Source organism: Medicago sativa, chromosome 5, assembly GCF_051527215.1.
Source record: "Medicago sativa cultivar Bolivia chromosome 5, Bolivia_mono, whole genome shotgun sequence".
In the NCBI taxonomy this organism is placed as follows: Eukaryota; Viridiplantae; Streptophyta; class Magnoliopsida; order Fabales; family Fabaceae; genus Medicago; species Medicago sativa.
Window position 1 is genome coordinate 45,212 of NC_140753.1, and position 14,437 is coordinate 59,648.

Below are 14,437 nucleotides of genomic sequence, written 5' to 3' on the forward strand. Positions count from 1 at the left end.
GAAACAAAGAGATGCACGTCCTTAAAAAGTGATGGCCACCAGAAACCAGATTGAAGGATTTTGAAAGAAGTTTTTTGACTACTGGCATGGCCACCATAGGAGGAGGAGTGACAATGGTGAAGAATACTACTTACCTCGCTTTCAGGGATGCATCTTCGAAAAACCCCATCCGAACCTCTTTTGAAGAGGTAAGGCTCATCCCAATAGTAGTGCTTGAGATCATGGAAGAATTTTTTCTTTTGCTGGTAGTTCAAGTTAGGCGGTAGTACTCCTGCTGCAAGAAAATTAACAAAGTCTGCATACCAAGGTGTGTTAGTTTGCGCCAATAAGAAGAGTTGGTCATCCGGAAAAGAATCATCCAAAGGCAACTCGTCTTCATTGGGTTCCCTAAGACGGGACAGGTGATCAGCCACAACATTTTCAGTGCCCTTTTTATCTTTTATTTCAATATCGAATTCTTGGAGGAGCAAAATCCATCGGATCAACCTCGGTTTGGCATCTTTTTTGTTTAACAAATATTTTGTTGCCGAGTGATCTGTGTAAATAATGATTTTTGATCCTACCAAGTATGGCCTGAATTTGTCAATAGCATAGACTACTGCTAACAGTTCCTTCTCAGTTGTAGCATAATTTACATGTGCCTCATCAAGGGTCTTACTTGCATAATAAATGGCGTGCATCTTCTTGTCTTTTCTTTGTCCCAACACAGCTCCAACTGCATAGTCACTTGCATCACACATTATTTCAAAAGGTAAGCTCCAATCTGGTGGTTGTATGATTGGGGCAGTGACCAGGGCTTCTTTTAACCTGCAGAATGCTTTTAGGCATGCATTATCAAACACAAAATCTGCATCCTTAAGGAGCAAGCTTGTTAGTGGCTTAGTGATTGAAGAAAAATCTTTAATGAAACGGCGGTAGAATCCCGCATGTCCTAGGAAGCTTCTAACTTCTTTGACCGAGGTAGGAGGAGACATTTTTTCAATAATTTCAATTTTTGCTTTATCTACCTCTATACCTCGTTCAGAGACTAAGTGTCCTAGGACAATTCCTTCTCTTACCATGAAGTGACATTTTTCCCAATTCAACACTAAGTTCACCTGTTCACATCTTTCCAAAACTTTTTCCAGGTTAGTCAAACAATTATCAAAACTAGATCCATGCACAGAAAAATCATCCATAAAAACTTCCATTATATCTTCAACAAAATCAGAAAAAATAGACATCATGCATCTTTGAAAGGTAGCGGGGGCATTGCAAAGACCAAAGGGCATTCTCCTATAGGCAAAGGTACCAAAGGGACATGTGAAAGTGGTTTTCTCTTGGTCATTAGGGTGAATGGGTATTTGGAAGAATCCAGAATAGCCATCTAAGTAACAAAAGTGTGAATGCTTAGCTAACCTTTCTAACATTTGGTCTATAAAGAGGAGTGGGAAGTGATCTTTACGGGTTGCTTTGTTAAGCTTCCTATAGTCAATGCACATCCTCCAACCGGTGACGGTTCTAGTTGCAATGGATTCATTTTTATCATTTTTAATAACTGTAAGACCACCCTTTATAGGTACTACTTGAACCGGGCTAACCCATTTAGAATCAGAAATTGGATAGATAACACCTGCATCTAGGAGCTTTAAGACTTCTTTTTTCACAACTTCTTTCATGTTAGGATTTAATCTTCTTTGGTGTTCAACGGAGGGCTTATAGTCCTCTTCAAGCAATATCCTATGTGTACATAATGAGGGATTTATTCCTTTAATGTCATCAATGGTATAACCTATGGCTTTAGGGTATTTCTTGAGAACATAAAGCAATTTTTCAGTTTCTACCTTATTCAAGCTTGCATTCACAATAACAGGGTAGGTTGAGTTAGGGCCTAAGAATTCATACCTCAAGCTTGGTGGAAGTGGCTTGAGCTCCACCTTTGGTGCCTCTTTTGGTAGAGGGGCTGCTTCCTCCCTTATTAATTCTTCCATTCCCAAACCTTGCATGGGAGGGTTTTCATTCAATAACTCCTCGTAGGTCTTGGCATCTCCTTCTAGCTTTGTACCTGCATCAATAACCAAGCACACCTCCAAGCCATCATGTGTAGTTGATGCTAAGGAGCACCCTTTCACACAATGGTCAATTATATCTAACATGCAACAAGAATCTTTAATGGAGGGATTTTTCATTAGTTTAGCAAGTTCAAATTCAACAGTATCTTCACCAACATTAAATTCCAACTTCCCATGTTTAACATCAATTATAGCCCCAGCGGTAGCAAGGAAAGGCCTTCCCAAAAGTATTGGTACTTGGTTATCCTCCTCTATTTCCATCACAACAAAGTCCGTAGGGACATAGATTTCTCCCACCTTGACAGGGACATCCTCTATGATTCCAGCTGGATACTTAAGGGAACGGTCCGCTAATTGTAGGGTCATCCTAGTTGACTTAAGTTCCCCCAACCCCAATCTTTCGTAAAGAGATAAAGGCATCAAACTGACACTGGCTCCTAAGTCACACATTGCCCTTTTTACTATTTCAGATCCTATGACACAAGGTATGGAGAAACTTCCTGGATCCTTAAGCTTGGGTGGCAACTTATTTTGGATGATGGCACTACATTCTTCCGTAAGGTTCACCGTTTCACTTTCCTCAATTTTCCTCTTTTTTGAAAGAATTTCTTTTAAAAATTTAGCATAGGTAGGCATTTGAGTTAGAACATCGGTGAAGGGAACATCAATGTAGATTTTATTCATCATTTCAATGAACTTTTTAAATTGCTCATCAAGCTTAGACTTGGCAAATCTTTGAGGGAAAGGAATTTTTGGTTTGAAGAGGGGTGGTGTAACTTCCTCATTTTGTGGTTTCTCACTCTCTTCCTTAGTCATCTCACCTTGTGGTTCACTAGTCTCTTCCTCACTAGGCTTGACTCTTAAGGGGTCTTCTAACTGCTTACCACTTCTAAGTGTAATAGCGTTCATTCTAGGTTGGCAAAATTGAACAACTAGAGAGCTGAGCCTCTAAGACTTTGTTGTGAGAGGAAATAGAGTCTACTTTTGATGTAAGTGAAACAAAAGAGTCATTCAAAAGTCTAGTTTGATTTGCAAGCTCCTTGAGCTGCTCGGATTGGTTAAGAAGATAGTTTTCCATTAAAAGTTCAAGATTAGACTTTTGAATAACCGTTTGATCATTAGCATAACTTGGTGGTGTTGTTCCGTGAGCCAGGGGATTTTCATTAGGGCTTTGGTCAAAACTTACCCCTTGGTTGTTTTGAATAAAGTTTATTTGCTCAACACTACCTAGTTTGCATTCACTACATGTTTTACAAGGAGATGTAGAAGTAGTATCACTAACATTAAGTTTTTCAAATTTGTGGGTTAGTGCATCAATCCTAGAAGCAAGGTGGTCATAGTTAGAGACTTCGTACATACCTGCCCTCTTTTTGGAGGGTGAAGACTTTGTAGAGAATTCTTCATCAGTCCATAGAAAGAGATTTCGAGCCATGTCTTCAATCAAGGCATAAGCTGTTTCGAAGTCCTTGTTCATTAGAGCACCACCTGCAGCTGTATCAACAAAGATTTTAGTGGCCTGAGATAAACCATTGTAGAAAGTGTGGATGATCAACCATTCCTCTAGTCCATGGAGGGGGCAAAGTTTAAGCATATCCTTAAAACGTCCCCATGAATCATGAAGGGATTCCCCCTCTTTTTGAGTGAATTGAAAAAGCTTGGCCCTTAGTTGGCCGATTTTTAAAGGGGGAAGGAAACGGATAAGAAATTCACGCTTCAATTGGTCCCATGAGGTGATGGAACCAACTCTTAGGGAATGGAACCAATTAAGGGCCTTGTTTTTTAGAGAAAAAGGGAAGAGATGCAGTCTCAAAGTTTCTTGGTTTTTCTTATATGTTACGGTGAGCCTCCAAAAAGTTGAGATATGGAGATTGGGATCCTCATCGGGGGATCCCGAAAAATAATTTTGCTGCACCATCTTAAGTTGGGCAGGCTTAATTTCAAAATCTTCATCTTCAACCGTTGGATACACAATAATAGCATATGGCTCTTCCGTTGAAGGAGTCACGTATTCTTTAAGAGCACGTATTTCAGCCATGTTTGGTATTATTTTTATGCTTTCCAAGAAGTTAATGATGAAGGAAAAAAATAAAAAGTTAAAAATAAAAAAAGAAAAGAGAAAGAAGAAGAGAGAATTCTAATCACTAAGAAAAAGCTAATTAAATTAGTTAACTCCCCGGCAACGGCGCCAAAAACTTGATAGGGCCAAACCGCAAGTGCACGGCCTATCGAAGTAATAGTAGTAGGTAAAAGTATCGTTCCGCTAGGGAGTTGTTCAATTCAATTAACCTTTAGTGAATGATTAGAGGGAGAGAAAGTTTAGTAAAAAGGGGTTTTGATTGCTGAAGATAAAAACAATATTATTAAAAAGCCTCGGGATCATTGGTTCATCATAATGACAAATCTTTCACTAGACAAGACCTAAACATCTAATTTCATGGTTTACACACTAATTTCTAAAGACCGGTTTCCCTTAGCCCCTCACTTTTCCGATGAAAGTCCGGTGAGAGTTTACTTCTAGCAACCAAGCCTATTTCGCTGACATGATTACTAGAAGATGCATAGAGGATTGAAACTACTCTTTGTCTCAATAATTGCAAAGACTATTTCACTGTTTTGCAATTATTGTCTAGATTCACTTGTTCCAACATCAAAACTCCACTCTCGCTTTATGAATTGATGTTTGGGATGATGGATTAACGATTATCAAACCCTCCGCTTTCGCTTCCACAGTTTGATAATTGTTAATCCACGTTAAGACGGTGAATCTAGATTAGAAATTAGGGTTACATAGAATTTAGGGTTTAGGCTTGTTTTGTTTAGGATTGAGTCATTAGACTCCCCAACAATCCCAAGACGAAGAAGTCTACTCACTCATGTTCATCGTAGACAAGGGGGAAGAAGAGAGAAAAACAGTAAAATAAATTGCAAAGAAAGTAAAAAGGAAATAAAGACTTTTTATTGAAATAATGCTTGAAATAAACAAAGTAAAAGGTGAATGTTTATGGTGGAGAGCTACTCTATTTATAGCTTTACAATTGACTTAGAAACTAAGCAACTAAAGGGATAAAACGGTAAAGCTGCAACAGGGTAACTTGGGCCCGAAGAAAAGCAGCAAAACAGGATCCTGGGGACGGGTACGGCCGTGCCACATGTTGGCACGGGCCGTGCCAAGCTTCTGACTTTGGGGGAACATATTTTTGTCCCATATCTTCATATTCTTGCGCTGTATTTGCTCCAGTCCTCTTTCTTTTGCTCCAAGGCACCTTCCACCATATATTCATTCCTAAAATAAAATAAAAGACAATTTAAAGTAAAATATCCTAAAAGGAAATAAAATGCAATAAAATCAAATCAAATCTTATTTAAAACTAAACTAAATAAAGCATTAAAATATACTAATATATGACTCATCAGGTTGCACGCTCCATAGCCTGCATGCTCGTCTCATTTCGTTGTTGCCACATTTTCAAACTCATGCGCTTCTCCACATAATTGTAACAAACAAGTCACTTTGGGCTGAGGGTAATTGTTGGAGAAGGTAAAAAATCAAGGCATCCATATTATAATTTGAGTTTCGTCAATCGTGTCCCATAAATTTGCATCACGCCCAACCTGAACAACCCCTGGACATTCTAACAACACATGAATGCTATCTTCATAATTACTGCCTCAAAGAACACAATCAATCGGACAATGTACTCGTCGACTACTAAGACGTGTACACGTGCAAAAGCAACCCCGATACACTCGCCACACATTTCTTTTTATCTTAGGCATAACCTTCAACTTCTAGATTAGGTTCCACCTAACCGAAATATGTAAATCAGAATTATCTATAATTTCATTCACACAAATTCGATATGCACTGCGTACATAATAATTACCATGCTTTTCATCCTTTCATATCAATTTATCTTCACCCACCAGAGGTTGGAGAGGAGTATTCAGAATAATTTGGACAATCTGGTGATAAAAAAAGATTAGAAATGAAAGAAATATTCCACACCTTTGCCGTTGGTTCAATGATATCCTTGACTTTGACATGAGATAGACTCACATACACGGGACTATTAGTTGTAAGAGAGCGCCCATCTTTGAGCCAAGGAAGGCCTAGCAAAGGAATGTTAGCGCCATACCCAATCCTCCTTCGTGCCCTCCGTTTTCACCACATTTTAGTACTAAAAATACTTCACCAGGCATAACTGGGATTAGCTCCAAGTCTAGAACTCAGGAAGTCACCATTAGAAAAATAATGTGTCTTATACGATGTGAATTATTAATTTTTCTTTTAAAACATAGAAAAATTATTATCAATTAAAATGACATTAATCACTACTCCCTCCGTCCCATAATATAAGCAAAAAAAACTCATTTTCTTTGTCCCAAAATATAAGCAAAAAAGACAAACTTTTATCATATTTAATCTTGTTTTTTTAAAAAATCTCTTTTCCAAGAAAAACTTTTGTTTATTCTCATAAAATTAAATGCAAGTTGCATTCAATTTTCTTTCTCTTTCATTTCTTCCATAACTAATAGCCAATTAAAATTGTTTTTACATTTTCCTATAAAACTTTTTCCAAAGAAAACACAAAAAATTATACTCCAAATTCTAATGTTTTACTTTTCTTAATAAGTGTGATTTTTTTTTCTTATAATTTGGGACGGAGGGAGTACTTAATAAGCATTAATTTTCTCCAACCCAGCACCTCAAAAGAAATTATTAGATATGTCTCACAAATAATTCTATATCATCACATTTCAACAAAATTTATTTAATTTATTAAGATTTATTAAATAGGACCAACAAAAAAATGAAGAGAGAAAGGGTGCTTCCATAGCCACCTTTCTCCATAGGCACCCATATAGTTTACGCCTATTTAATGTGGTGCTAAATAGGTTAAGCACCCACCATTGTAGATGGCCTAAGGACTTGTATCATGCACCGGTGAATATGTTATTTTCAAATTTATATTCTTTAAAAAAAATCAAAATTATAATATTTAATTACAAATTGTGATAAATGCTTTTAAAAAAAATAGAAAACTATTTGATAGGTTGAGTCTTTTGACGTTACAAGGTCAAACTATTTGACACGTCATAAATACGGTTTATAGGTAAGGATACCGATGAAGAATCTCTCTCTCCCCCCCCCCCCCCCCCCCCCCCCCCCCCCGTAATCTTAGCCGTCACAACTTTTTTTCTTCTTGATCTACCGAAGACGAAGGATTTATGGTCAAGTTTTACCCAAAATCACCATTCCAATTAATTTTTCTGTCTCTTTTAGTTAGATATGTGATTTTCCACATTTTTCCAGTCTTCGTTCATTTGTTTTTTGAATTTGTCACTCTATTTTTATTTTTGAACAAGCTTAGCACAACTCTGCCCTTTTTTATTCAAATTGAAAGATTACTTTTAATCAAATGTAGATTCAATCAATGATTTTGGTGTCGTCAACGTTGCAGATCAGTAGATATAAATATTTCGTAGAGTTGAATATAGTCTTTATAGGTAGGCATATGTACTCAATTGTTTTATGTTATTAACATGGTTGTCATGAGTTTGTTCGCAAATTCGTCCTTTTTTATTTTTAGTGATTTTGAATTTGTATTTTATCGATGTACTCTATCAATTTAAAAAAATGAATATCGTTTATTATTGTAAAAAAAATAAATACGAGGAATTTAAACAAATTCGACATTTATATCCATACATACATACATACATACATACATACATACATACATACATACATACATACATACATACATACAAAAAATAGGATACATAGTTTTTGTGTAGTACTTTTTTCTTTCAATTATATCCTTCACTTAAACTATTGTGTTTGCCATTTTATTATCTTTATAATTTTAAATTTTAATTATAAAAATATGTTAAATTTTATTAAAATAGGAAGAATCTTACTGCATTGGAACAATTTTTTTAAAAGGTATTGGAACAATAACAATTTATTAAAAAAATTGAACAATTGGAACTTTAAAGGAACCTTATTATTTGCCAAAATTATTTGGTTTAAACAAGTTTTTAATCCCTATAAATATTTTAAATTTAATTTTTAATTTGTCTAATTTTTCATCAAGTTTTGGTCCTACAAACATTTTAAGTCTTAACTTTTGGTCCATTTTATTAAATAAACTCATGTGTATTCTTTTTTGAAGAACTCATGTGTATTCTTAGAAGTTATGAATTAGTACTTTTTACAGTCATATATGTTTATTGAATTATATAAATCTCTCTTGCAATTTTTTTTTTTTTTAACAATGAATCAATTAATCAAAAATTAAATTTTCGTGGGAGAGATTTTTATAATATTATAAATATCTTTGTAAAAAAAAATTAATTGTTTGAAAAGGTATACATGAGTGGACATAAAAATAAGGACCAAAACAATGATGAAAAATGTTTGGGGCTGAAACTTGCTGAAATTATTTAAAGGGACTAAAATTTAATTTGAAATATTTCTGGATATTTTTTTGATGGGGACTTTTTATAATTTTGCTACTTATATAGTATATAAATGTATAAAAAATTAATAATATTCTATGTTTTTATTTTTATTAACAAAATTATATTTTATTCTTAAGTAATTTTCTTTTATTTTTCACTGTCTTTTCTTTCCTATATCTTTTTTACCATCAATCATATAAAATATAACTTTTGTGAAAAAGGCAATAATTTATCCTTTAATATCCATCCATTGAGCAAACACGGGCTTATTTTGCAAAATTTATTTACCCTTTACGCATACGGAGAGAATGGTGGCGTGAAGCGGTGAAGGAAGGAACGGCAAATATGCAGGGGGAAGAGAAAAGAAGTGTGGTGAGATGAAGAGGAATAAATGGTGTTCATCTCCTTCCCTCGGGTTTTCTTTTTTTTTTTTTCTAATTAATAATTCTGTCTAAAAAGAAAAGAAATCTTTGTTTTGATCCCAATCACAGACACAATTAAAGGTAGATTTGATTGGATTGGATTGGATTGGATGCATTTGCAGAGAGACAATGCACGCGTGCTGTGAATGAAGAGGAGGGAGCGGTTATCCTTCAAATTGATTATTATCATTAGAGAGAGAGAGAGAGAGAGAGAGAGAGAGAGAGAGAGAGAGAGAGAGAGAGAGAGAGAGAGAGAGAGAGAGAGAGAGAGAGAGAGAGAGAGAGAGAGAGAGAGAGAGAGAGAGAGATAGAATGGAGAACGTAGTAGTAAAGAAACAAGCATCTTTATCTAATGTTGGAGCATGGGGGATGAACATTGTCAGCTCCGTCGGAATTATCATCGCCAACAAACAACTCATGTCAAACAATGGCTATGTTTTCACTTTTGGTCAGCCACCTTCTCTCCCTCCCTTATCTCACACAACCATTCATTGCTGATATATATATATATATATATATATATATATATATATATATATATAGCCATCCATCTCAACAATATTTTCTTTTTTCTAATTTCAGCTAGCATGTTAACTGGCTTCCATTTTGCTGTTACCGCTCTCGTTGGTATACTCTCCAATGCTACCGGTTACTCGTCTTCATCAAAGCATGTCCCTATGTGGGAGCTTCTTTGGTTCTCTATGGTCGCCAATTTGTCTATCACTGCCATGAATTTTAGCCTAATGCTAAACTCTGTTGGATTCTACCAAGTATTTTTCTTTCTTTCTTCATCAACTACTTTCATTCACTTTTTATATGTATTTTGTAAGAGCCGTCATACTTGGATAACAACCGATATGCTATACACCTAGGATACAAAGTTGTTAATTATAACCTTTTATGATCACTTGATTGAAAAATGACAATTTGTCACATTCTTTGTCACTCACTTTTAATAATATGTCTTCAACACATAGATGATAGTCATATATTCATGTCTTCACTTCTTACCGCTTCTACCGATTTCACATTATGCATGTTCACAGATATCAAAATTGAGTATGATTCCCGTGGTTTGTGTCATGGAAAGGATTCTTCACAACAAGCACTTTTCAAGGAAAGTGAAAATTTCAGTGGTGGTTGTGGTTATTGGTGTTGGTGTTTGTACTGTAACTGATGTAAAAGTTAACCTCAAAGGTTTCACATGTGCATGCTTAGCAGTTTTCTCTACATCTTTGCAACAAATTGTAAGTATTATGTACTATTTGTGTTTTATATTAAAATTTCTGCTATTTCTGTTGCCACATTTTTAAGTTTTTACCATATATACACCATTTAATATATCATGAATTGGTGATAAGTTTAGATAATGGCTGAAAAGGACTTCACTAGCTAGATTTAGAATCATTAGTACCGAAAGCATTGTTTTTTACCTTTTAATCGTCATTATTAAATAATGAGTATGAGAGAATATGAGAACTCACGTTCTACTATTACATTTATATATGTTCTGTGGTTGTATTTATTTATACGATGCTTTTGGTATTTACTTTTTTTTTTATCATCGACTCTTTCTTCACCTTTGTGTTGCAGTCGATAGGTTCTCTTCAAAAGAAATATTCGATTGGATCTTTTGAATTGCTAAGTAAGACTGCCCCCATTCAAGCTCTTTTTCTTCTTACTCTTGGTCCATTTGTTGATTACTACCTGAGTGGCAAATTGATAACCAACTATAAGATGTCTTTCGGTGCCTTTGTAAGTTCCCATATTAACTCTAGTTGGCTATATATGTGTTAGATTACTCAATTAATCTTTTTTCTTTAACCTCTGCAGTTATGCATTCTTCTTTCATGCTCGCTAGCTGTATTCTGCAATGTGAGCCAGTACCTTTGCATCGGGCGCTTTTCTGCTGTTTCCTTCCAAGTTTTAGGCCACATGAAAACAGTATGTGTTCTAACGTTGGGATGGCTGCTATTTGATTCAGAGCTAACTTTTAAGAATATCATGGGAATGGGCGTCGCAGTTATTGGCATGATGATTTACAGTTGGGCGGCGGAAGTTGAGAAAAAGTCAAATGAAAAGACCTTTCATCATGCAAAAAATAGCCTAACTGAAGAAGAAATGAGATTATTGACAAGTGGAGTAGACAAGATTCCTTTGAAAGATGTTGAATTTGGTGAAGATCAAGAATTAAACTATGATGATAAAATTTGATGAAATGAGTGCATACAGTTATGTTATGACACACATTGCTTGTCTAGTCAAGTATCCGCATCTGCTTGCACTTGCACATATCCATTTATGCTGTGCTCATGTTAATATAAATGGTTGATTTATAACATTTCTTTTATGTTGAGCTTATTTATTTGGCTTGCCGAGAGATTTACAACTACGATGATAATACCATTAGGATGTAAATAGTTCAATAATACAATATATCAGCAGATACAATTTTTTGTAATTAAAGTCTTTTCATGTTGTCCACTTAACACTATTCATATGAAAATATGAACGAACAAACAATTGTATTGGCAATGGAGTAGTGGTGGGTCTTTGGCGCCCTTCGTGAAAAGATAATAAAACAGACACATTTGAAACACATACTAATAGATTTGGTGCATATTTCAGTCAGGGAATTGTTTTTCTAGTGAGATTTGGTAATAGAGTTGTCTTAAACAATTGCTTTCAGTGATATTATATGAGATTTGTGGTTTGTGTCTTTTGCATACCATATGGCCAGAGTTAGTCCTCTGGAGTGTCCTAAAAGAAATAAGCATACTATTATAGATGGTTCTTTTTTTGAACAAGGCTATAAATGATTCTTAATAGTGGCCTCAAAGCCAAAAGTAAATGTACCTATTTTTCATTAGAGGACTTATCATACCCTCTTTTTGGTATGTGTAAAATGTCAAGATGATACACCTCATGTCCATAAAGACTGCTTCCACAACAAGTAAGGGTAGTAACTAGTCTTTTTCCCTGCTCATTTTAGAAATACTTGCTCATGTGATCTTCGTGAATGGATGTTGGCGTTCTTAACTCTAAATCACGAAGAGGAGGGGAAAGGTTATTGATCATATTATCTTTAACCTTACAAATTTCATTGAGTTGACTGTTGAGTCTTGTTAAGAGTCTAAATGTCTGAGAAATATCAAGAGAGAACACGAGTGTCATTGTGTGAGAGAGTTTTGTCTTCAAGTATCGTGGTGAACTAATTATATGCCTAAGTATATGATCAGCAATATGTGTAAACGATGGAACTTTGGATTTTGAGGGGAGGAATCCCATAAGAAGTCCCTTATAGGGGAGTCTTGATCCTTATTTTTTTTTCTTCTGATTTTATGTGAAAGTTTCAGAGCAATCGGATCAAGTATCCCGAATATCGTATTTTTGAATACGAATAGCTAACAATGACCTAAAACATGAGGATGATAGTTAGGAAAATTAATATGGTCCTTGAAATGACTATCCGTGTTATAAGCATGTTCATAATTGGTGCCGATACAGTTTGGAATATATAATCCGAACTGTTTTTCCCTTGAAATGGGTGTTTAGGGGGTGTTCGGATTCTATAATCCGAAGAAAAAAAATCAAGGAACGTGCTATTTATTGAGGTTTTCGGATTATAAAATATGAATTGGTGAAAAACTCTTTTTTTACCTTGTAACAAAGGAAAAACTCAGTTCGGATTTTAAAATCCGAAAATCACAGGGGCATTTTTGGAAAATTAAAAGGGCACGCGAGAATGACATAGGGTGGAAAAAATAATAGTCTTACTTAAATAGGTCAGACTTGGGTATAAAAATAAGTCTATCAAGTCTAATAGGCCGGCCTACGTGTGTGTATATAATTAAAAATCAATATTAATATGTTCAATACTTCTATCCCTCAAAAAAAAATGTTCAATACTTCTATGCTATGAATATTTTCAATAAAGATGAAATTTTATGCCATAATAATACATTAATAAAATACTTTATATTAGCATTTTTTTAATATTAGTAAATTTTAGAAGAGAGTTGTATTGCATAGAAATCCTATAATTTAATTTTTTTTTTTCCCCTCGATTGCTTTTATCAAATATAAACTCCTTTAACTATGGCCACAATCATTTGAACTACTATTTTTTGCAACAATTTCATGTATACAACATTCTTGTCGTTTATTTGATGAAGATCATCTATAGAAGTTAATAAAAATGATCTACTTAAAATATTTGAGTTTAAACCTTAATAGAAAGTAGGCTTTTATATAGGTTTTTGGGTTTGATAGGCCTTAGAAAGGTCGGGTAGATCTACTTAACTCACGCACTTTATAAGTTCTGTGTGACTTACGTCACGCACCACTGGCCTGGGCGCGAGTTAACTCACGCACGTTGGCCGGTGGTCTGAGCTCATGAACAAACGTTTTTTGGACCGTGGTCAGTTTTTCAACATTCAATCTACACGTTTTTTTTTACTAGATTTACATGTTTTTTTGACCACAATTATGGTTGTTATAACCTATACTACCATTCCCACCTATAAATACCCCTCCATACTTCCCTATTTCCTCACATCATATCACTTTCTCTCCCTCCTCACTCTCTCCCTATTTCTCTTCTTTTTTCTTGTTCAATAGTCTCTAGTCACTTGCGGTAAATGGTGGTCAGTTTTGAGGTAAATGGTGAGTAGCCAACTTGGAGGAAGTGATCAACCCTTGGAATAAAATTAAATTTGCTTCTTTTTACCCCCAAAAACTTTTTACCGTGGGTAAAAAGAATCTTCTTAGGGTATAAAAAGAACCAGATTTAGATTTAGCCCAAAGGTTGATGATGTATTTCCCCTAAGAAGGCTGCTCACTATTTACGCCATGGCTGATCACTATTTACCCCAGAGGGTAAAAATAAATAGATTTAGTGAATTCGAATAAATGTATCAATTATTGTATGAATTCTATTAATAAAATGAGATGTTGTTATATGTATTAATTTTGTTCATTTTTTTATATTTATATTTGCTTTTATTTTCTGATTTTGTATTTAATGAATAAATTCGAATAAATATTAATTTAGTTCATTTCTTTTTATTTATATTTGTATTTATTTAATGAATAAATTCGAATAAATATTTATTTTGAGTGCATAAATAAATTAGAATAAAGGAAATAAATAATTTCGAATAAAGCAAATAAATAATTTAGAATAACGTAAATAACTTAATTTGAATAAAGTAAATAAATAAATTAGAATAAAGTGAACAAATAATTCAGAAAATAAATGAATTAGAATAAAGTACAAAAAATAAGGGTGTGGTTATGGTGCATAAGGAAATCCTTATACACCGTGCATAAATCCCAGCCCATTAACTGGTAGCCCAACATAATTGCTTTCTACACCCCAAGTGAAAGCTTAATTCTAATAACAATTAATATCTCCTTATCTCTACAATTTTTCTTGCTGAATTGATGCTAAATTCACCCTCCAACTTTGGATCAACAACTTTCTGTATCAACACAAAT

General features: G+C 34.4%; 2 protein-coding genes and 1 non-coding gene across 5 annotated transcripts; 2 read left to right on the plus strand and 1 right to left on the minus strand.

Moving 5' to 3' along the window:
• Positions 1–2,961: 2,961 nt before the first annotated feature.
• On the minus strand, positions 2,962–4,086 carry LOC146918792 (uncharacterized). Its single transcript, XM_085710530.1, has 2 exons — positions 3,437–4,086; positions 2,962–3,292 (listed from the first exon to the last, which is right to left on the minus strand). The coding sequence occupies exons 1-2, from the start codon at positions 4,084–4,086 to the stop codon at positions 2,962–2,964; spliced, it is 981 nt and encodes a 326-aa protein (XP_085566656.1).
• LOC146918793 (small nucleolar RNA R71) lies at positions 3,614–3,720 on the plus strand. Its single transcript, XR_015013014.1, has one exon. It is a non-coding gene; the product is annotated as a small nucleolar RNA R71 (small nucleolar RNA).
• A 4,622-nt stretch (positions 4,087–8,708) lies between the features above and the next one.
• On the plus strand, positions 8,709–11,404 carry LOC146918794 (UDP-rhamnose/UDP-galactose transporter 2-like). Of its 3 annotated transcripts, none has more exons than XM_085712013.1 (6): positions 8,709–8,910; positions 9,008–9,386; positions 9,521–9,708; positions 9,985–10,185; positions 10,532–10,693; positions 10,772–11,404. In XM_085712013.1, exons 2-6 carry the CDS (start codon positions 9,251–9,253, stop codon positions 11,150–11,152), a joined length of 1,068 nt encoding a protein of 355 aa, XP_085568139.1. In that variant the 5' UTR covers positions 8,709–8,910; positions 9,008–9,250; the 3' UTR covers positions 11,153–11,404. The 3 variants fall into 3 exon arrangements, with proteins under 3 accessions (XP_085568139.1, XP_085568140.1, XP_085568138.1); XM_085712014.1 differs by having other exon boundaries at positions 9,061–9,386; XM_085712012.1 differs by having other exon boundaries at positions 8,709–9,386.
• The last annotated feature ends 3,033 nt before the right edge of the window (positions 11,405–14,437 follow it).